A 25,313-nucleotide genomic window follows, 5' to 3' on the forward strand; every position below is an offset into this window, starting at 1 on the left:
ACATTGTGTCTTTGGAGTGATAGATTAATACGCCCCACCCTTTCTCTTCTTTGCTCTCATCTCAAGTCTCACAGCAGCCAAGAGAAGAATGAGTAATTGGAGGCAGCCTGACTGCATCCAGGACAATCACAGTGGAGCGACACCTCTACAAGCTTTTGCTTCCAATAGGACTCCGTGCTCTGGGAAGCAGGAAAACAAAAGAGGAGTCTGCTGTGATATTGAGGCTGTACAATTATTGCTTCTGACTAAATGCCGAGAAGTATCAATGCTCTGCAGGACCAGAGTCAGAGACCCAAAGCAAGATGGCAGCCCTTATAAGCCAGATGCATTTTCAGGAGAGAAAGGACTGTGTTTCTATTTACATCCTTCAGAAGACTCCTCCTCCCTCCCCCACCCCCAGCTGCCAAGCTAGGTGTTTGGCTGGCATCCACTGTAATCTGTTCTCCTTCATTATGCTAATCTGTGGGCGGAAAGATTTCTGTCATCTTCGAATGGCTTGTACAGCAATGGTAAACACCTTGGCCTGTCTGTAATTGGACAGGTGTCTGCATTGATGTCACCCAGCTTTTAATTCAATTAAAGATCTGGCTGATCTGCTCTCATTACCTACTCATTTCTATTGCACTTTTAATCTGGTGGTGAAATCCGCACGGGGCAATTGTCTACTTCGAGTCCAAAGTCAGTGGAATCCTTGCAAGGCTCATTTGTGATAATTCGAGTGGACTTCAAAGATCCAAGACTGTTTCCATGTTAGGAAAGCCTTTAGAAATCATATGGAGAATTCTCTCATTTTTCTCTCTCTCTCTTTCTCTTTTTCTCTCCTATGTTATGTCTTCTAATTACTGGCCAGTAATTAGGAGCAGTCACAGCAAACAGGAAAGCTGTTTCCTGCTCCCTCTCCCCAGGGGTTTACTCCATCTCCAGAGAACTCATCCGAGTGCCATGCTCTGATTTATTTGCTGGCATTTCACATTTGGATCAAGAAGTGAGGGTGGGCCAGGGCAAGGCAGTTATTATGAGGCCCATCTGGTAAGGGACACACACAGGCAGAACTGCTCCTGTACCGGGAGACAGAGACCACAGAAGAACCTGGCTTTTCAAAGAGAAGTGGCTGAGGGAAGGAGAGTAGACCAGAGGATATTCCTGGCTCAAGATGTTGCTGTGGAGTAGATAAATTTTAATTTTCAAGTGTACATCTTAAACCAGCCCAGTGGATGGATTGAAGAGAGTAAATCAATCCAACATGCCATGCTTTCTGCCCACTTAAAGGACCCTCTGGAAATAAATTAAAGTTCTAATACAGACATTTTGACACAGTGACCCCATGAAACTGAATAATGACATTTGTTAAATATGGATGAAAATTCAATGGTCTAGGAAAGACACAGAAATACAGCCAGGTGCTTCTCCGCTGGTCCCTGGTAGCCTAGCACAGTGGGGCGCGCTCTTACTGTTGCCTTCAGTAATATTTTAAATAAAACTAAGATTTATACTATTTAAAAGAAGTCAATTTTCACTTTGTCCCAGAGATGAGCCAGACATTGTGCCTACTCCAAATTTCAGCTGATCCTTTGGAGATGTTAAACCTAAACTTTCTTACATCCAATTTCCTTCAAATGAACTTTCCGACCTAGTTTAAAATTTCTTCTTGGGACCACAGAAGATCACACACGTAGGATCCCAGACTGCAAATTCTGACGTTTCCAAGTAGAAAGTTATCTTACTTCCTTTATAAAATATAGGTCTAATCCCTGACTTAGAGAATGGTTTAAGCAGTGATTTGAACTGACCTCAAAGCATTACCCAGTGAAGGTTCTCTCAGCAGGCTTACAGCTAACCTCAAAATTTTAATCAATGCCTTCTTCTTAGTGGTAAGAGATACTTAGGCCCTGTCATTTACATTCTGAGTAAATATGTTTGAAGCCACTGGCAGTGTTAACTCTTTATCTTACAGAAAGGCAGGTCCTGGAGTCACAACACGATTGGTCCTGACGTAGCAAGCATGCAGAGGAAGGGGAAGAAGGGCAGGAAAGTGGCTCTGCTGGCCAGTGAGTATGAGATGGCAATCTTCCAGTGCTGAGGGGCTGAGCTTGTTCACAGCATCCCAAGGGTATCAGCTTGTCCACTGACTTCAAGTTCTTTGTCCTTCCCTCCTGACCTAAGTGCTCTGAGAAGAGCTGTAAGGCCAAGTGCTCTGAGAAGAGAAAGACAGCACTCCTAAAATAATAGGGTGATTTTTGTGGAAAATACTTCTTTTGAAGTGTACCTTAAGATGTATTCAGAGATTCAAACTTGTTTAGACCCTCTCTCCACAAAAAGGATATAACACACACACACACACACACACACACACACACACACACACATATATATATATACACATATATATATATATATGGGGTGGGGGGGAGCTTATATAGATTTCTGAGTTACAACCCTGGGTTTTTGTTTTATGCACACACACACACATGTACATACATAATCTATCCTATCTCCAAGTATAATGCAAATATTAAATGACAAAATATTAGCAGACAGATCATTTGGGTAACTTTGTTTTTCTTTATCAAAGTGTGATTTGATCAATAATCCTAATGTTTGTATAGAATGACCCAATCACACACCCAATCACGGACCCAAGCATCCCTACTTGACTGTAATTGCCTTCATCTTTAACTATGTTGGTGAGTTGTTCCCAACGGAAATCCTATTCCTGTAATGTGTATTCTAAATCCATGGAGCAGAATGAATAAATTCTAAACTCTCTCATGATATCTCCTCAGTGGTTGGTAGCTTGGGCACATCATGCATTCTGGGTAGGGGCCACAACTCTCAACAGTCTACTACTTGATGCCTGACTTCTTTCCCCATGAGCTAAGCAGGGACATTACATCATCTCTGCTTTTACAATTTAAGTCACAGACCATATTTTTTGTACCATGAAAATATTCAGACCAATTTCTTTCAAGATTTATAGTTAAAGAAATAGTTTGTAATAAACTACAAATGCAGATTAATTTATAGAGTACTATAAAAATGGCACTGACTTCCTTAAAATTCATCTGTGAACAATATCATCAAAATGAACTTTTATTTCATCTAATGTTTGCTGATGGTGGCAAAGACATTAGTTGACCTCTTATGATATATTATGCCGTTGTTCTTCAGTAAAATAAAATGAATTTGTAGCTGAACAAATGACTACAATGAGTAAGGGCAGCATTCTGAAGCATTCTTTGAGATCATATGAATCAACTCTGATCATGGATGGCCACCAGCAGTAAAAGAACACCTTTTAACTTATGATCGCTGAGCGGATGTATATATCTTCCTTTAACCACTCCTACTTCCTATTGGTGGAAATGAGACTGGATGGATGAAGTTAAGCAGCCGTTTTGTACTATGAGGCAAACAACATGTCCGTAAGGATGGCACAGCAATAATGATCAAGCATGTGCACCCTGGCAGTATGAACATTTCATCTGTGAGTGGAATACACATGGAGAAATGATATCTTCATCTTGTTTGTTATTGTGAGACTTGTTTCTCAATTGTAATTAATTAAACAATCACGCACCACAATTTTTACCTAATGAACCTTTCATTTCTCTACTTGATATTATAATTCAAAGATATTGCTTGGGTTATAGTTTGGTAGTCTATCAGAACAGTGAGGATAGGATTTAGCACTGGCCTGGAACCTAGTAGATTAGCGTTTATTGTACGTGATAATGGGTTTATTGCAACTTCTTCACACAAGCTCATGTACTTTGCTCAGACTCCCCCTTTACTCTTTTTATTCTTCCTCCCCAGTGCCAATGCCTACCTGCTCCCAAATAGTTTCCCTTTTACTATGGCACAAAAACATACAGATAAATAGATGATAGGTATATGTAGAGAGAGGAGGTGGGATGATAGCTAATAGTTGGATGGCTAAAGCTAGATTCCTCATGAAAAAAACGTGGTTTTTGAATTTCTAAATCAGGTTAATTCACGTAAAATAATGTCTTTCAGTTCCATGAATTTTTCTGAGAGTCATAATTTCAGTTTTCTTCATGGCTGAATAAAAGTGATTATCATATATGTATTATATGTAATATAATAACATATATATTCATATACATACATATACTATACTATATTCACATATTCTTTACCTATTCATCAGGATATAGATAGCTCAATCTTGTCTCATCTCTTTGCCATTGTGAGCAGTGCTGTAATAAATATTGATGTGAGGTACTGCTATGTATGTTGATTTGTATCTGTAGGGTATATCCAGTAGGAGACAACTGGCTCATATGATGGCTCCATTTTTGAGGAATCTCCCATTCTTGTGCACACTGGGGCTGTACCAGTTTGCATTCTCATCACTGGTGTTCATGATGTACATGTGTGTGCACATGCATGTGGACAACATAAATCTGATGACAAGCTCATGATATCTCTTGTTTGCGTTCCTAAACTGCTCACCTATTTTTTTTTACAGCTAGTATATTTTACTTTTGCATTTAAAAATTAATTAACTTGTTTGTTTTCAAGCAGAGAGAGAAAGACATGATAGAAAGAGAGACAGAGAGACAATGAATGGGCATACCAGGGTCTCTAGCCCCTGCAAATAAACACTAAAAACGTGCCACACTTTATGCATTCAGCTTTACATGGCACAGGGGAATCAAACCTAGGTTATTAGGCTTTTCAGGCAAGTGTCTTAACCACTAAGCAATTTCCCCAGCCTTGCATTTTTATTTTTAATGCTACCCATCTGACAGTAGTGAGATGGAATCTCAATGTAGTTTTTACTTGCATTTTCCTTATGATTAGTGAAAGAAAATATTTCTCACTTATTTACTGGCCATTTGTACTACTTTTAGAACTGTATGTTCAATTCATTTTCTCATATATTGATTGAATTTTTTGATATTTAATTTTTGAGTTATTTATATATTCTAGATATTAACCTCTATGAGATGCACAGCCAGATAAGACCTTCTTTTATTATGCCATCTGTCTCTGCACTCTGTTAATTGCCATAATGGATAGGATTGTAAAAATAAGTGAATATTTTCTGCTGTGCATAATCATCAGCATTGTATTAGCACTTTTTTCCATGACTTTAAAATGTGAATATATTGTTTGTATGTTTCATTATAAGAGAGGGGTTTTGTAACCAAACTTTATATCCTATTGACTCCACCAACATTTTTCCCTGTGGAATATATCTATATTTATCTATGTCTGTCTATCTATCTCTCTCTCTCTCTCTCTCTCTCTATGTATCTATGTATCTATCTATCTATCTATCTATCTATCTATCTATCTATCTATCTATCATCTATCTCTCTATTCATTCATCTATCACATATATTAGGCTCCAAACATATGTTAAAATTGTATCTGTTCATTATATCATTTCATAATACTTGATTAGAAAACTATAGCTGGGATGAGACCCTAGTACAATATTCAGACCAGTTAGCCTCCTAGTATGCCATTACCATTGCATTAGCTAAACAGTTGGTAGCATAATGCATGTCATTTGCTTATCCATTCCTTCATTCTGTTTTAAAAGAAATTACACGGACTGGGTGAGGTGGCTTACATTTAAAATCCCAGCACTCGGGAGGCGGATGGAGTAGGGTCACCATGACCTGCACATCAGCCTGGGCTACAATGAGTCCCTCAAACAAAGCAAAACCAAACCAAACCAAACAAAACAAAACAAAACAACAAAATGATATAAATCACATCCCTTGAGAAAGGCACTGATTAAGACCTAAAATAAATATAAAACATGGTCTTGTTCCTCAGAAACATAGCACCTAATGCATAAATAATATGGGATCCAGGAAGATGGCTCAGTGGGTAAAGGGCTCTCACACAAACATGACAACCTGAATTCTGACCTTCTATACCTATATAGCATGCTGGGCATGGTGGATGGTAACATATACTTGCTATCCCAGTGCCAGGGAAACAGACACAAGAGGACCCCCAAGGCTTGCTGGCTATCTCATCTAGCTGAATTAATGAGTTTCAGGTCCAGCGAGAGACCCTGTCTCAAAAAAACACTTGTTCCATGTGCATTAATTTTGTCACCAGAAAAATGGAAAGGGGTAGGTAGTGTGAACAGGTGAATGGAGAGTGGTAGATGGTATGAACAGGGCTGTACAAGAGCAGTGCTGCTGAAAGTTCCTAGGGGAGAAGAGGGAGGAATTTGTAATACAATTGACAATATAGGTTTTTTTTTTTCCCCACTAAGACTAATTCAATTTTCACATGTGATAGTATAATGGTTTTCTTGACAAAAGTGTTTACCTGAAATATCTGTGATATCTGAGGAATTATTACTACTGTTTTATCTGATCAACTACAGTGAATAATAGTGTCCATTCTCACTCTACCAGAGGAACAAAATATAACTCATAATTTAGTTCAATATAATGTAACAAGAATATTGGGAGAATGATTTTTGTGCACCAATCATGTCCTAAGCTCTATGCCAGGTGCCTTACTAATTAATCTGATAATTGAGTTTATGCTTAAGCATCTTGAGGAGAAACAACTGTATATTTGCACATTCTTGAATCTGTTCATTCTTGACATCTTTTCAATCAGGTTCTGAGTTCCTTTCTGGGCAGCCTCAGCATGAGGGGGAAAGCCCGAGTTTTCTCTGGCATCAGCTTTGCATGCTAACAGGACTGAAAGGGAAAATCAACAAATGCTATTGTGAGCTAATTGGAGTTTTTGCAACAAGTCTCCAGAAATACTGGAGTGATAACTGCATGGCTATTTGCCCAGAGCCCCTGTGGAGTCAATGAACCTGTGAACTTCTTGCTCTGAGCTCTGGCCTTGGAGGGCATAGTATCTAGCCCCTGTGGCCCAAAGGGGCCCATTTGCTCCTGAATCAGGCTGTTAACCCTTGGACTCTCTATTGCTGTTGGGATTTTTCTCATTTAATCTGTGGTAGCCCAATTCATGAGGCAAATTCTCCAATTCTCCAATTCACTCTTCTTTTCACCCAGTTCTCTCAGCTCGCATTCACATTTAACCACCTGCTCTTTATTTGACCTCTGCTTTCTTGTAAGTCTGACCATAATCCACAACACTTCCCAATGCCCACTGTACTTCATTGCCCTATGGAGTTAGTTTATTAATATTATTGCATTATTTAACTTCTGTGAATGAGAATGTACATTTATATCTTTCCACTCCAAAGTTTCAAGTATCCACTGGAAGGCAGAAATCATCATCAGAATTTCTGGGTATACTTGAAACTTGGCCATTGTTAATGAACTTCCTCCTCTTACTAGTCTTTCCAAGAGATGACTGGACAAGTGATTTCCCTGAGAGTCTCCCAAACTACCAAGGCACAGCTATATTCCAGATTCATTCCATCTGATGCTCTGCACGTGTGTGATAGCGGGATGTGTGGGTGGCTGGTCTTTCCCCATATCCCCAGGGGAGTCAGACCACAGCACAGCTGTGAAGCCATCACCCTAGAAGAACTCCAATGACATGGCCACATGTTTGACATTATGAGGAAGGATGGCAGGCAAAGATAAGTCAATTGCAGAGAGGAGGATGCCATGTAACTCTAATCTGAGCAGGGTGCAAAGCACCTTCTAGGGCTTTGCACAGCTATTTCCTTTGACTCACGGAGGAAAGGAGCTGAGGCCATGGACGCCAGCAGGCCAATGAAAACCCACCTCCACTGTCTTTGCCATCCACACAATGAAGGTCTTCATTGATGCCAGATAGCTGACCAGCAAAATAACTGGAGAACCACCTAATGTTTCTTCTCAAACACAGTCTGAAAATAAGTCTAGTGATGGGATAACTGAACTATAAGTGGTGCGAGGGGTGTGAATTTCGCTCACTGAGCAGTTGTGCCTCAAATGGAGAATGAAAATGTGGCACTCAAAGTGAAAAGATGACTTTCTGGAAATGAGTCAATTCAAGAAAGCTGTTGTATTTTTTACTTTTATGTTTGCTATAGCAAAATACCTAACTGAAGCAACTCACAAGCGGACATGCATATTTTGGCTTATAGTTTGCAGGATATAGTGCATCATGGTGAGAAAACATGGTGGCAGGACATGCCATTGGCAGATGGGAAAGCAGGAGCCATAGGGAGCTATCACCCTCAAAGAGTTGTCTTCAGTGGGTAAGTCATTTGCTAGCTAGTTCCCATATCTAAAATGTTACATAACCTCCCCAAAATTGCCACTAAGAACCAAATGTTCAAACACTTGTGAAAATTCCTTTGGGAGAACATTCTGTATTCAAATCATAATACCTGTAAAAATTTAAGAATGACTAGTTGAATGCTAATAAAATCATCTACAGAATTTGGAATACATGAAGTAAATGGTGACCAGAAATGAAGGTGATAATTGAGGATATTGGCAGACATTAAAGCTGGCTGAACAATACAAAGAAAAAAAAAAATGTCAGTCTTATGTATGACTGAAAGAAATGAATCAAAACTCATCTGAGAAGCTTCAATGAGAAAAATATACAGTGCAAAAATACATGAAGGATAAGGGGGAAATATGTGGCAGTAAACTGTGGATTACTTGCTCAATGTAAAGACCAAATTCCTGACAGGGAGTGGCTTAAGGAAGGAAAGGTTTGTTACAGATTATAGCTGTGAGGGGATTTGTTCCATCATGGTGGGGAGGAAATGGCACCAGGGCCATGAAGCAGAGCTGGTCACATGGCTTCTACTATCAGAAAGCAGAGGGTGAACAGGAAGGGGGGCCAGGCTATGAAAACTCAAGGTTCCTCATCACCCTGCAATAATCCATATCCTCCAGCAAGACTCCATCTCCTAAAGGTTCCACAACTTTCCCACTCAGTGCCACTAGCTGTGGGCCAAATATTCAAACACATAAGCCTATGGGACACATTCTATATTGAAACCATAACAACCTACAGAAAGTGTGAAACAAATCCAGATTGGGGAAGCCACAGAAGGATTGCCAAAATGAGAAAGAGTGCCAGCAAGAGTGTTGCTTCAAGAGTGAGCCTGTCTAGCCAGCTCCAGGGTCATGGAGACAGACACTAAAGATACTTGAAAGCAACCAAAGCAGAAATCCAGAAAATGCTGAGAGCACAACACTAAAGTCCACTTAAAACACAGCCACCAGTGCTCAAGGGATTTTGCTGAAGAGAGGGAAGAAGCATATCATAATGTTTTGAGATATTATAATCTCCAAAGTAGAAGTGAGTGACCAGCAGCACTGCCCCTACCCACAGTTATAATGAGTGACTAATGCCAGCATATCTCATAACCCATAAGCCTAGGGGGCATACCAGCAATCTCACTGAGGAGGGCCCTCAGCAGAATGATACTAACATATGATACATCCATATAGCTTTATGCTTAATAAAAATATGAATTTGAATATTTTCTATATGTCCATCTGAAGCAAAATATTTAATGTAAGGAATTAATGCATGTCTTTATAAAATTAAACAATTTTATCATCAGTTATTATGTGAAGAAACTCTGATAGGGGACTATTTTTTAAAATTTGTTTGTGATCATGAAGGAAATAGATGACATAATAGACTTATAAACTAGATTGATCTGGACAATTGAGGTAAGTGTGGCAAACTGAGAAGAAATGTTGAAAATTAAAAATTGCTATTTCTCACCAAAAATAATGATCGTACACAGAAGGGCAAATTTCCCATAAACAAAATATGAAAATCTTGGACTAAATGAGCTTGTTACAGAATAGAAATAAATTAGTGAAAATAAACTAACTCATTTTCTGGAAATCATTTTTAACTTAATTGGTAAGGAATCCTGTATCAGGCAATAAATCTAAACTGCCCATGCAATCCAGAATCAGCATTATTTTATTCAAATAAGTGTGACTCTAACAGGAAAGTTAATTAAAATATTGAAATATCAACAAGTCACCTTAGTTATACCAAAGAAAGATTAATTCTATGATCAATAGCAAAACTTTTTATGCACCCTTGCTAGGCTGAATGTAAAATGTCCCTCATAACCTCGTGTGTTTGAATAGCTAATTCCCAGTTGGAGGTACTATGGAGGCTCTGGCAAGAGGAGCCTCACTGGACGAGGTGTGTCAGGTGGGGAGGTCCTTGGGTGTTATAACCCAGCTCCACTTGCTGTTCTTGGCTTGCTTTTACTTATTCTTCCCTGCTGGTGTGACTTCTTCTGCCATGCTTTCACCAGCATGGTGAAAGTTTCTCTAGAAATAGTAAGCTAACAAAATAATAAGAATGGTCGGAATGTAAACTGGTACAACCACTGTTGTACCAAATTAATCGGGAAACTCCTGAAAAGGATAAATTTAGAGTTCCAGAAGACCCTGTTATTTCCTTACTGGGTATTTACTCTAAAAGCTCCATGTCTCAGTTCAGAAATATTTGCTCAACCATGTTAGTAGCTGCTCAATTCATAATAGCTAAAAACTGCAATCAACCAAGATACCCATCATTGAATGAATGGATCACCAAATGTGGTATATCTACACAATGGAATTCGACTCAGCAGTAAGAAAAAAATTGAACATTGAAATTTGTAGAAAAAATGGTTGAACTTGGAACAGATTGTAACAAAATCACAGAAACACAATTGTTGTGTGATCTCACCCATCTGCAGTTCCCAGCCTGGACCAAGCAGAGTTGCTGACATCCCTGAATAGCATCTTAAGGCTTGTGCAATAGGGAGGGGAGGGCTTGGGGGAAGAAAACGGGTGGAGGGTACACAAAATCTGAACCCAAATGGAACTGGTACTATAGAATCCCGGAAATCAGATTAAAACCTTAGAGGGAGCACCTGAATCGAAGGGAGCTGGAGAGAGTGGGATAAAACCCAACCTCAAATTTCTCCCATTTCTCTTTCTTCTCTGACTTTTTTTCCCCTTGACACTGGCCTGTAATTCCCAGTTCCAGGATGTGGTCTACATCCACAATGAGCGGTTGATCACAGAGACCTACTAGATCTTCTAAAACTAACAAGACACACTTCCATCAGAGCACTTGATTACCCACCAAAGGTTGATGGTAAGACCCTACTGCTGAAGACACTAATAACTGTTGGAATGAACCATGGAAAGACATGATTGGAATCTGGAGGTGAGCCAGTTTTCAGATAATTAGCCCATCTAGTACTAGAAGGAGCTACATGAGCTACCAGGGGACAGTGGCCAACATCTGTCCAAGCAACTCAAAGTCAAACAACCTGACAAGATACTCACACAAGCGCAATCGTGGCATGCAGCCATGGTGGGTAACCAACTGCTCTTGGATTGGCTAACAGATCCACTCAGTAGAAAGGAAACCATATCAGGAACTGGTAAAACAAGTCACAATCATATCCAGATAATGATTCTGTTTTCCATTGTCAAGCTCCCACTAACCTTGGACTATGAAAGTGTCTAAACCCTTATAATTTCCTCTAATAATTATTATCAAATTTAACTTGAGTTGACTTCACTCTCTGTTGGAGAATCTGCTTCTCTATTCCAGATGGGAAATGGACTTGAGGAGATAAATGACCCAGAACACTCCGCCCTGGCCCCCGCTGAAACCACAGAGGAATTGGGGAATGAGCAAGCATCATACTCTTGTCACAAGAGGGACAGTAAAAGACACTGAGGACACTCGCCACCTAAACCAGATGTCTAGACGCTCCCATGTGCCCATCACTAGACTAAAAATGCTCCCAGCATGGCTCAGGTAATTTTTCAGAAGAGGAGGTAGAAATATTGTTAGAGCCACAAGTTGGGGCATTTTGCATAAAGACATTGCCTCTCCCTGATAACTGACTGCTGCCCTATAATGCATGACCTATAATTCCCATGGGATTGACCTGCATCCCCAGTGAGGAAGGCCTCTTCAGAAAAGGGGCAGGGAGGAGGGAGAGGATGGTACCAACATGTGATGTTTACATACAAAATATGTCCATATTTAATAATAAAAAAATGAAAAAAAAATAGTAAGCCAGAAATAAAACCTTCCCTTCCCTAAAACTGCGTATTGAGGTCCATGTTCTGTTCCAATACTGAGAAAGTAACTGTTGGACACACTTTACCTATTTTCTGTCATTTTGGGGGGTACTTTAATTACTTTAATTTTGCAATCAACTAATAACTTTCCACCAACCATTCCATGCACAAATAACCCTGCTACCAAATCTAGCCTCCAGCCTCTGATGTTTTGACACGTTTCATACCACTTCTACCTATTATTTTCTTTACAGAAAATTTTTCTTCCTTTGATAAATTATTGAACCTGGCATTGATGGCTCTCATTTACATGACTTCTCACACTCTAGTTCTATGCACTGAAGTCCCCTGGTAATCCAAAAGCTCTATTTAATCTTTAAGATTCCTTCTACATCTGCCCTTACCTATCTTATTAGAACTATTAGCAGTATACTCAACTTTATAACCCCTTGAGTGGAAAACATTGAAAAATTCTTATTCTACACTATTGAGAATAGAAAACAGACAAACAGAAAAATAGCATGAAAGAAAGGAAGAAATCAAGAAAAGTAGAAAAGAAATCATTAAAAAACAATGATAACTTGGGTATGTCTGCTGATGCCTGTAATCCCTGAATGTGATATTTAAGGTGTTGTCAACTAGATCTGTTTAGTAATCCACAGAAATCCCTTTCATGTGGGTCTCTGAGGTTGCTTCCAGGAAGGATTAACTGAAGGAGGAAGTCCTTCCATCAGAATGTGCCCTTGCTCCAGAGCAAGTTTCCCTTCTCAGAGGGGGACTTCATATAAGGAAGCTCTGGGTGAAAAGAGCCAATTCCTTCCTTCCACTTGGCTGCCAGAGCTGCTTGCTGCCTTTCAATGTGGATTGAAAACCTGTGTGGATTGAAGACCAGTGGCTCCTTAGGAAGCCTCCAGGCCTTCAGTGCCAGATTGGGATAGCTGAGGCATCTGGCCATGTGGACTGAGCAGCTACCCGGTTCCTTGATGCCTGAGCCTACAACTGCTATTGGACTTCCATAAGCTAATCCAATAAATTCCCCTTTTAATATAATTCATTCTAGCAGTTATATTCCTTTAGAGAACACTGACTAATACAGATTTTGGTACCAGAACTGCTGCTAGATACCTGACTGTGTGGCTTTGGCCTTTTGGAGCTGATTTTCAGAGGAATGTGGAGAGATTTGAAACTTGGCCAAGAGGTGCCTTGCAGTGCTATGAGTAAACTTGATGGACTACTCTGGTCAGAGTTGAAAGACCTGAATACAGTAAGAGCTATGTACTGTGGTGTTTGGCTTATGAGGGTTAAAAGAGCTTTGCCTGGACTGGGCTATGAGCAGTTTGTGTGAGAGGCTTGCTGTTATGCCCGTGTCATGAGAAGTTGTGCAGGGTTGCATCGTGTAGAAATGGACTGGCGTGTGCAGAGGGATATGGCACAGAATGGAATCTTTGGGCTGAAGTTTCTGCCTGTTCAGCTGCAATTATATGAGAGATTACAAGCTTTGAAATTGGCTAGATGACCTGCATTGGGAAAACAAAAAGAATATAGACTCTTTTGAAGGGACCTGAGTGCTCAAAGAGTGCCCTGTTCTTCAAAGTCTGCTTTATTCCCCTCCCCACCATGGATTAATAAACTGGCACTCTACTTGGTATTTTGGGATATAAGAAATGCAGGAAAGAGGGGGCCACTGAATTTTCAACAAGGTCTTGTGTTTTGGAAATGGCCATGGGATGTTTGTAGCAGGTTTGCTGGATTCTGCATGGAGACCTAATGGAGCCGTGAGGATGAACTCTAGGTTGCAGCGTAGACTAGTGTAACTGCCGGGACCATGAGATGTCTGCCAAAGACAACTGCTGGCCCTGAATAAAGTTTTTCAGGACTGTGAATAACCTAGCTGGAGGGGCATAATTAGAACTACAGAGACTTGTTTCTGGTTAGGATGATCACACTTAGAGACTTATCACTGGCTAGAGTTGTTGGTGTACAAAATTTGATTTAAATCTTGTATTGTTTGGATATTTCTTTGCTATGCCCAATGCCCATCTTTTGCAGTGTGAATGTTTATTTTGTGCCATTATGTGTTTAGGCTGGATCTTTTTGGTATTATGGCTCAGGTAAAAGATCTTGGACTATGGGGATGTATGAACATCATTAGGATTGATTTAAAAAATGGGGACTTCTAAAGTTGTACTGAATGCATTGCATTTTACATCATGTACGGTTATCACTTTATGGATGTTGGGGCAGAATGTGGTGGTTAGATTCAGGTGTCTCCCATAAACTTAGGTGTTCTATTTTATTTATTTATTTGAGAGTGACAGACAGAGAAAGAGGCAGATAGAGAGAGAGAATGGGTGCGCCAGGGCCTTCAGCCACTGCAAATGAATTCCAGACGTGTGCACCCTCTTGTGCATCTGGCTAATGTGGGTCCTGGGAAATTAAGCCTCGAACTGGGGTCCTTAGGCATCACAGGCGAGAGCTTAACCGCTAAGCCATCTCTCCAGTCCCCAAACTTAAGTGTTCTGGTTCCTAGCTGATGGATATTTGGGAGTTAACACCTCTAAGAGGCAGTGTATTGTTGGGATCAGGCTTATGAGTGTTATAGTTATTTTCTCCTTGCTGGTGTTTGGCACACTCTCCTATTGCTGTTGTCCACCTGATGTTGGTGAGGGGGTGATGTCCACCCTCTGCTCATGCTCCTGTTTTTCCTGCCATCATGGAGGTTCTCATCAAGTCTGTAAGCCAAAATAATTATTCCACCCCCCCCCAATAATAGGCTCTTTGTTGAGTGATTTCTGCCAACAATACGAACCTGACTGCAACAACAACAGCAAGAAGGCCTCCTACATCTCCCGAAGGTTTCAATGTCAAGCTGACTCCTATCCTTCCTCAGGGGGACTGGAGGCCTTTTGCTAGGGTAACTGTACTGGGGAAAAGAAAATCATCAGACCTTTTAGGGCCTTTTGGATATTGGCTCTGAATTGACATCGACTCCAGGAGACCCCAAAAAGCATCGTGACCCTCCAGTTAAAATGGGTGCTTATGGAGGTCAGGTGATCAATGGGGTTTTGGCAAATGTTAGACTGACAGTGGATTCAGTGGGTCTCCAAACTCACCCTGTGGTTATTCCCCCAATCCCAGAATGCATAATTGGGACAGATATACTTCGGATTTGGCAGAACCCCCACATTGGTTCCCTGACTTGTGGAGTGAGGGCTATTATGACTGGAAAAGCCAAATGAAAGCCATTGAGCCTCCCACCACTGGAGAAAATAGTGAATCAAAAACAGTATCACATCCTTGGAGGGACTGCAGAAATTAATGCCACTATAATGACTTTGAAGGATGCAGGCTATGAATGGGCTCAACAACATGGACTTCTGTTAGCTAAGGCTGACCTGGCTACAGCTGCTGCTGAGTGCCAAATTTGCCAGCAGCAAAGCCGGGCGTGGTGGCACACACCTTTAATCCCAGCACTCGGGAGGCAGAGGTAGGAGGATTGCCTTGAGTTCGAGGCCACCCTGAGACTCCATAGTGAATTCCAGGTCAGCCTGGGCTAGAGTGAGACCCTACCTCGAAAAAACAAAAACAAACAAACAAACAAAAATTTGCCAGCATCAGAGACCAACTCTGAGACCCTGATACAGTAGTATTCCTTAGGGTGACCAGCCAGCAACTTGGTGGCAGGTTGACTACATTGGACCACTTCCATCATGGAAAGGGCAGCGTTTTGTCCTTACTAGAATAGACACTTATTCTGGGTATGAATTTTCCTTTCCTACACATATTGATTCTGCAAAATTACCATCCATGGGCTTACAGAATGCCTTATCCACGGTCATGATATTTCACACAGCATTGCTTCTGACCAAGAAACACACTTTACAACCAAGGAAGTATGACAGTGGGCTCATGATCATAGAATTCACAGGTTTTTCCATGTGCCATATCTCCCTGAGACAGCGTCTTGATAGAATGGTGGAATGGCCTTTTACAGAAATAGCTACAGTGCCAACTAGGTGGCATTGGCTTAGAAGGCTGGGGGAGTGTCCTCCAATAGGCTGTATATTCTCTGAATCAGCATCCTATATATGGTGCTTTTTCTCCTTTTTCTCCTGAGTCCAGGAATCAAGGGGTGGAAATGGGAATGGACCCACTTACCATCACCAGAAGTGACCCACTAGCCAAATTTTTGCTTCCTAATCCCACAACATTATGCTCTGCTGGTCTACAAGTCTTGGTTCCAGAGTGGGGAGTGCTTTTGCCTGGAGGCAATAAGAATATTCCATTCAACTGGAAGGTAAGACTTCACTCTGGCCACTTTGGGATCCTGATGCCCTCTAGTCAACAGGCTAAGAAAGGAGTTACAGTGTTAGTAGGTGTGATTGATTCAGACTACCAGGGGGGGATTGAACTGCTCCTCCACAATGGAGGTCTGGAAGAGTATGTCTGGAGTGCAGGAGATCCTTTAGGGTGTCTCTTGTTGTTACCATGTCCTTTAATTAAAGTCAATGGACAACTGCAACAACCCAATCAAGGCAGTGTAATAAATGGCCCAGATCCTTCAGGAATGAAGGCATGGATCACCCCTCCATGAAAAGAACCAAGATCTGCTGAGCTGCTTGTTGAAGTTGGAGGAAATACAAAATGGGTAGTAGAAGAAGGTAGTTACAAATATCAGCTAAGGCCACGTGACCAGTTCAGTTACAAAAACGAAAACTATAATTGCAATGATTCTATCCTACCTTGATAAGGGGTGTTTGTACATATCTATACCAATATTAAGATTATATCATGAAGTAACTTTTATTTGATTTATATTAGACTGGTTATACCACAGACTAAGCATTCATAAAGGAACCTTGCTTGTGTTGGAGGGAAGATTTTGCCTTTCCTGTTATATGTGGGATACTTATACCATGTTAAGCAGAACTATGAACTTGTTACTGTTTTCATTTGGAAATTAAGTATGATGTAAGGAGATATGGTTTGGTGTCAAGTTGACAAGAAGTGGACTTGTGATGGTTAAGGTGTCAACTTAACCTGTTTAGTAATCCATAGAAATTCATTTTGGGAGGTTCTCTGTGGTTGCTTCCAGGAATGATTACTTGAAAAAAGAAGTATTTCTCCCAGATCGAGCCCTTCCCCAAGAACAGCTCCGCCAGGTCGGGACTACTGAGGCATCTGGCCAGGTGGACTGAACATCTACCAGGTTCCTTGACTCTTGGGCCTGCAACTACTACTGGACTACCATAAAATGATCCAATAAATTCCCTTTTTAATATAACTTATTCTAGCAGTTCTATTCCTCTATAAAACCTTGATTAATGCACAATACTTGGGAAAATTTCTACTAGTTTAAGTCCATATAGGCTATATTGTGAATTTCAGGCCTGCTTGGACTATGAAGTAAGACCCTGATTCAAAAAACAAAACAGAAAATACATTGAGAAAACTTCAAATACACCAGTTATAAAAAATAGTGTGAATGAATGAAATCCTCCTGTTTTAGTACAATTTCAAAATATATAGAATATCTAATCCAACTATGGAGCTATCCAAGACAATGTGACTTTGAAGGTTGAATATACATTACAAATGTGAAAAGTGAAAACAAAAAAACATTCCAACAAAAACTGAGTGTTTTAAATTGTTATTTCAAGGAATATATCATATGTCAATAAATAGAGTATCTATAATGAATATTAGTCTACCCTGAATAAAGAATGATTTTTTTCAAACAACCCATAGCAAAATAAGACAGAATTCTAAACTGTTATATTAAATATATTAACTGTCTTATGATCTGCACATACAATGTTAAACTAAAAGAAAAATGACAAAATTTGGAAAGCTGGTATCATATGAGAAAAAAATATGAATATTTGGCCATATGTACAAACATATGTAGATAAGTGAAACACTGTAAGGTGTACATTTGAAATTTTAACAAAGAACTTAGGCATGTTATAAAGAAAATATAAGTAAATATTAAAATTACTTGGTATCTTTAGTAAGAAAATTAACGTAAATTAAAACAATCTTCTGATATATTGGCTAGAAGGAAACGAGATAGAATATACTACATTCTGCTTACTAGTATATGTATATATAATGCAAACAGGGAGCTATGTGGAAGTGATAATGACCCTCAATCACTACCACCTGGTTGAAAAATATTACCATATGCTAAGCCCTGCCTAATGCTTTATAGACATCTGATACCATGTGTTTCACATGCCAAGCACTGTGCTTTGTGTGTGACACATACATGAAGTTACTCTGTCCTTTTGCTTACACCCTTATAAATGGTTATGTTTCGTTCTTGTGGTTTGAACGTCAAATATCCCCCATAGGTTGCAAATCCGGAAAGGCTGTGAACCTTTAGGAGATAGAGGAAGTGAGCTACTCGAGGGTGTCACTCTGCCTTCTTCTTTACCTGTCATACCTTCTGCGTCATGATACAATTGAGCTGTCAGCCAAAATAAGCCCTTCCCCCCTCAAGTTGCTTCTTAGCACATATTTGGTCATGGAAGTAAGTAAAGGAACTAGAACAATTCTCATTTACACAAAAGGCATCTGTAGCCCACAGCAAGTAACTGATGTGTTCATCAGTTAAAAAGTGTGGGAGCTAGATCATCATGTTCCTTAATGCTTTTACATTCCTCTTAGGTAAACATTACTTTTCGATTTTCTAAGACACTATGGTCAAAGCCAGAAGAATGGTCCAAGTCCCTATATTAGGAACTTTTCCATGGCTGTGACACAACAAGCAAAAGCATATTAAAGAAGGAAGGGTCGATTTATGGAAGTTCACAGTTTGAAGGACATGAACAACCATGTTTTTATGAAAGCAAGTCAGCAGATAAGCAGAGAGATGAACACTGCGACTCAGCTGGTCTCTTCCTCATTTTCTTTCCACTCAGTCTGGGCCCTTTGCCCATGGGTTAGTGCTACCCACATTCAGGGTGGGCATTCCTTCCTCATTTACACTTCTCTGGGAATACCTTCTCAGACATGCCTGAGGTGGGTCTCCTAGGTGAATTAAAATGAAAACAATCACCATAGACCCTAAGTTGTTAAGAAAGGGCGGAGCATGGATTATATACACATGTGAATTCTCAGATTGTACAATCTAATATTTCCATATCCCTTAACTCAGTTGTTCCACTTCTGGGATTTTATTTACGATCTTTGTAAAAAAAAAAAAAAATTGCTCCTGAGGTTCACATGGAGATTATTCTCAGTCATCAGATTAATTCCAACAATAGATGTTGAAAATACAGACAAGAGGAGACCTGATGTGACTGAACACAAGGCGGTGGAAAGCAGACTATAGCATGGCAACAGTTGTTCTGTAAGACATACTCATAGCCAGCATGAGGAAAGATGCATGCGTGAGAAAGAAATATAAAGATAAACTACAGGTGGTTAGGTAAGTGTTTGAATTGGTCAGGAGGTGGGGAAAGAGGGTGAATATAACAAGTACCTTAGAAAATGGATCAAAAATATGAATGTTAGATGTGAATAAGATTAAAAGGCAGGGATAGCTTTAGTTTCCTTAACCATGTGACTGGAAGTGCCATGTATTGAGGAAGAGTTCAGGGTTGGATATAGTATGTTCAAAGGTTGAGGATTATCAGATCAGAGGCATTAATGTGTCTAACCCCTCTTAGAGGCAGATATCTGGGTGTCTGGTTGAGATGTGCAATACGGAGTGATCAATACTTAGACACCACTTCATGTTCTGGGGATAGTAGAGGTCTTCTGGAAAAGTGTGGGTCAGAAAGACATCTGGAGGCTTCTCCAAAATGGTAGTGTCATACTTTAAAAGGTATGATAGCATGAAATGAGAGCCTAAAGAGCCAGAAGGTGGTCAAAAGTGTCAGAAGTGGAGAACTAGTCCATGAAAAGTTGAGACATAGACTATATAGGAGAATGCTATTGAGGGATGGAGATGAGTGTTGTAAAATGATGTTTGAATATGAAAAAGTAACTAAAGAAGTAGCAAATTCACCCAAAGTAAAGAAGTGGGGTGATGTGTTTCGATACCCTCCACTTAGAAACAGTTTGAGGAGAGAGGAAACAATAGCTTTTTCTAGTTGGTTTCAATAACTTTCATCAAACATGGGGAAGGATAGAATGTGAACGATCCTGGGGAGAATCCTCCAGAATTTGGTTCTCAAACTTGGGCCCATGTCATAGTCTGCTGTGGGCTAATTAATACAAGAATCAAAAATGTCAGCCTAGAGCTTCTGAACCAGCTTGTGAGGTTGGCCAGAAGATTTTTGCACATTTAACCAGTTCTCAGGTAAGGCTATTAGTGATGGTCCTGAGGCCATACTGCAGCACAGGAGAGATGGTTACAAATGCAAGTGACAAGGCAGGAAGGGCAGAAGTCCTTTGTGTTTGTGATGGTTTTAGTTTTCAAGTTATGAGGGAAGTTCTGAAAAGAAAAGTAGGAAGAAAGAGAGTAAATTATAAAGATATGAACAAAAATTGATACTAAATGTCTCCTATATGTGAGAAATGCGTTTAGGACTTTTAGTTTATACTATCTCATTTAACCTCCATCAGGCTGATGTAGATTTTGCCTTTAAAGATCTATCACCTCTCTAATTTGAGCTGAAGTATGAGGTCATCAGGTGAGTGGGATGATGAAAGATCATTACACATGGATGGTTTGGACAAAATATGAAATATTTAAGGAGAAGAGGGAAGCAGGAGCTTGCAGAATTAAGGCAGAATTGATATCATTTGCTGAAGGCCCATTTGAAATTGAGGGTAGAATTTTATAGTTAAACTATATGATATTTTCTTTATATTTAGCCCAATACATAGCATGGAAGGCAGCAAGCTGTTCACATATCAGATTGAGTTTTAATTAGGAAGTAGGGGAGGAGAGGAAGAAGTGGCATATCTGATATTGTTATTTTTAATTCTATAATTTGATTTTTTTTAATTTGGGCTATTGATTCTAGAAAAAAAAGTCTAAAGAAGAAGTAGAGATTTGAAGATAATGTACAATAAATAAGCTTGAAAGAGGAAAGCTAAGTAAGGGTATTTTTACATGGATACCATGACATTAGTTACAATTTCTTTTTACATAGTGGAAGTTTTTTTCTAGCACATTTGATGCATTTTACCTTGGATAGACAAAAAGTTACATTTGGATTTATAGTTTAAAAAGCTTTAACTTCTTATAAAGCTGAAAATACTCTTTTACCTTGAAATACTTGAGCATGAGGATATGCATGGTGTGTACAGTGTTATTTCTCACTAATTCCCACTATTCTTTATGGCACATTGCACTGTGAGAAATTGATTTGCTGATTTGTCAGTTAAATGGCTGGAGCTATAACCCTTCTCCACCTTGAGATAATTGGGTTTAATCACCAATTTTACAATATGTAATGGAGGTATGAACTTGAGCTAGTCCCAAAGAGTAAAGTTTTCATGGTAAAATAGGTGAGTTGGATATCTATCTATCTATCTATCTATTCTATCTATGTATATGTATATGTACATGTACATGTATATGTATATGTATATATGTATATATACACATATATATATGTATATCTGTATATATATATATATATACACACATATATATATGTATACACACACACATATATACACATTATTCAAAAGGTATTTATGGTATATTCAAGGGCTACAGCCATTAGGACCTATTCCTTAGTGGTAAAGATCAAACTTGTAATTAACTTATCCATAAAAGCCCATGTAGAACTATCTTTTCATTCTATGTAGACAGATGTAATCTTATATTACCTTAGATTGTTGTTGAGCTTAGAGGCAGGATTTCAATACAAAATACAGGCTGGCTTTGAACCTGTAATATGGCCAAGGTATCCTGAAGCTCACCCTTCTTTTGTCTCAGCCTCCCAAGTAACTGTATTATAGGTATATGCCACCATGACCTGCCTTATGTTGCTGATTTAACCACACAAAATACAAATATAATGCAATTTTGTGGGTAAAAGCTTGTAAAACTTGTTTTTATTAAAAAATCCAAAGAAAAAGCAGCTCTGTAACATCAACTCCATGGAGGAGTCAGCATTACCTGAGGAAGCAGCGGGGTTGACAATGTCAGCAGTGGCACTGGGTGTCTGTGGTGTGTGGAAGCCATCTTCACTGTAGGCTTTTAGAATGCACTTCTCCACCACACCTCTAAGCACAACAGGTTCATCCCAGGTCACCTCAACACTATATCCATTTATGCTGCGGACTCTTGAGGGAGTTGGCACACTTTGTGGAGCTGGGAAAGAATAAAAGAGTAAAAGAGAGAAAGTGGCAGTTCTGAGAAGTCTACTACTCTATTCTTCACTTTTAATAGCCGCAGTAAATCAGACTCAACCATTAGCATAAATACAATTTATTAGAGTTGTAACTTTCCAGCATTGATTTAATATGACTGCACATCTTGAGACATTCCGTTTAAGCGATATTTCAACACCATCCAAACTCCATCGACATAACAGTCTTTGGAGTCTAGTCAAGGTTTTTTAAAAACATTTAATGTATCCGACATGTTTAAACATCACTCATAAAGAAGGAGGTGTATGGTAGGCAGATAACAAGTACCAGTAATATAACGATGTACCACCTTACAGCAAGATAATTAGAGTGTTATTACACATAGCCATTTGACACTTTTATTTCTTCCAGGTAATAGCCAAAATAAAATAAAATAAAACTATACATGTTACTGTTGTATTTGAATGGTTATTCCTATTTTCCAAGTTATTGTTTTCAAATTAATTTACAAAAGGACACTTCTATCAGATATGATATGTAGGATTCCTGTTTAATTTTTCTCTGTGTGTTGAGGGAATTGGTGCCCTTGAGATTCTTCAAAACCACTTTTCAGAGACATTCTCTTAAGAATACCTTAGAACAATAATACAAAATGAGAAAGTTTAAAAGGATGGAAAACAGCTCTCTGATTTCAAAACTCACAACTTTTTAACTGTTTACTAGATGTTTCTAGAGTTCTGAACAGTAGCAGGCTCACCACAGCTGACTGCACGGAGAACAGGAAGAAAGAGCCCATGAAGCATCCAGGCAGGATGATGGATGACAGACCTGCTCTAACTGCCCAGGGGCCCCTGAGCCCAGGCGATGGTTTCCCACATCAAGTATTCTCCTCCGACTTTACTGTTCAGAGCCATGAAACAGGACAGCTTTAAGGACGTAAAGGTGGAGAAGAACACTGTCTTTGCAGTTAAGACACCATGGGCACCAGTAGAATACAGTACTCATGATCAGATTGCAAGGAAAGGGACAATGGGAGGGATGCTGATGTTATTAGTTCTGAAATGTGGTACAGGGCAAACTATTGCACTGCCTAACAGATGGTCCTCTCATAAGGGACAGAGCAAAACTGACTGAAAAATAATTAAATAGTGTAATTATTCTCTAACCCTTGGGAGCATGTAGCTGTTCAGTGCTGTGGTCAGATTGTAAATATGAATTTATGGCGGAAAACATGGTGGTCATATCATGGCTGAATATTCAGACTTTTGTTTGCCCCCTTTCTTGGTGCTGCTCGAAATAGAGGCTAAATCCATGTAAACAATGTGCTTTCTAGACACCCATTTAAATCACCTACACACTAAAGGCAGGTTTAGGAGTATATTTGTTAGGAAAAAGCAGTGGAGTATGAAATAGGGGTGGAAAAATGTATCAGTTACAAATGAATATTTTATTTGTTTTTCTCCAGATCTGAAAGTGAAGAGGACTTTAAAAGAACATTCAGGGCTAGAGAGATGCCTTAGTGTTTAAGGTGCTTGCTTGAGAAGCCAAAGGATCCAGGTTTGAATCTCTAGGGCACACTAAGTCAGATACACAAGGTGGCACATGCTTTTGGTGTTCATTTGCAGTGGCTAGAGGCCCTGGCACCTTCATTCTCTCCCTACCTATCTATCTATCTAGCTAACATTTTTCTCTCTCAAATAAATAAATATTAAACAATAAAATAGTGTAATGAAACAGAGCTTTATCACTGTATTTTCTATAAATAGATGATTATTCAAACCATCCTAGGAAAGTCATCCTCATCTAGAAAAATCTGTCAGCAGAGAAACTAGGAAATTATTGTGAATAGCCCCTCTCAGCATTCCATTTCCTTCAGATGAAAGTTTCCTTTAAAGATGCCAACGGTAGTTGTCCATGAATATGTATAGGAAAACATCATGGTGGAAAACATGTCCTTTTGTTTGTGTTTGCCTGTATGTGTTCATGTGCATATGCATGTATGTACACGTGGAGCCTACGGGACAGGACCAGTGTCATTCCTAAGGAACCATTTTCACCTTTGTTGAGACAGGATCTCTCGCTTGCGTAAAACCCACAGGACAGGCTACACTGGATGGCCAGCAAGGCTCGCCTAGCCCCACCTCCCTAGCTGAGATTATAAGTGTTTGCTACCACACACAGATTTTCTTTTTCCCAATGTGGGTTCTGAGGATCCAACTCAATCCTTCTGGTTGCAAGGGAAACACTTTACTAAGCTATTCTCAACTCTGAAAATCATATCTTTAGACCAATTATTACTTGCTGGAAAACTGCCTTTAGAAACATTTGCAACCACTTGGTAATGTACGTGCCATTCTGACAAATATTTGATACCAAATGTTGTTCTACTATGGATTTATAGAACTGTGGTACATGCACTTCTCTGATGTTATTATGGGAAATTTTTTTTTGTTGTCACAGGCAGAAGCATGAAACACACATTATCATTTGTATGAGATTAGATTTAATCTGCCTCTTCCTTGTTTCTCTTCCAATTTGGTAAAAATAAATAAATAAATAAATAAATAAATTAATTAATTAAAAAAAAACTGATTGACATTTTCTCTACTATGAGAATCACTTCAAGATTCCCATAGTCACCCTCATGGCAAGCGTCTTTAAGGATGTGATATCAGAGGTTCCAGTTTCAAATGTTCTCTCTGTGATAGTCAGGAGGCTGCTGTCCTATCTATTGGTACCTTGACTTCTTTCCTCAGCCTCTTGGGATCCGGGCAGTCAAGACAAGCTCCCTACCCTTATGGATACTATGGTAGGCAGTGTCTGCTAAATCCTTAGTATACCTCAATTTCCTTTCTCTGCATTTAAAGAGGCAATAATAAACCCTCAGCAAATACTAAATTCTTTAAGAATAAAAACATAATGACCTATTATATGGTAGCCACTAATATATTAAACAAAAGCAGGCCGTATTACAAGATTGCCCAAATTGTCCTACTTCAGGGCAAAATGCCTTTACATGCACAGACAGGTATATGTGCACAC

General features: G+C 39.4%; 1 protein-coding gene across 1 annotated transcript in view; it reads right to left on the reverse strand.

Annotated features, from left to right (window-relative positions):
* The window catches only part of Ush2a (usherin), a 755,222-nt gene that overhangs the window by 423,944 nt on the left and 305,965 nt on the right, over positions 1 to 25,313 (reverse strand). The window contains exon 29 of the mRNA XM_004672003.2: positions 22,078 to 22,272. Coding sequence (XP_004672060.2) covers positions 22,078 to 22,272 — 195 coding nt within the window. The remainder of the gene's footprint in view (positions 1 to 22,077; positions 22,273 to 25,313) is intronic.

Source organism: Jaculus jaculus, chromosome 1 (assembly GCF_020740685.1).
Source record: "Jaculus jaculus isolate mJacJac1 chromosome 1, mJacJac1.mat.Y.cur, whole genome shotgun sequence".
NCBI classification, from domain to species: Eukaryota; Metazoa; Chordata; class Mammalia; order Rodentia; family Dipodidae; genus Jaculus; species Jaculus jaculus.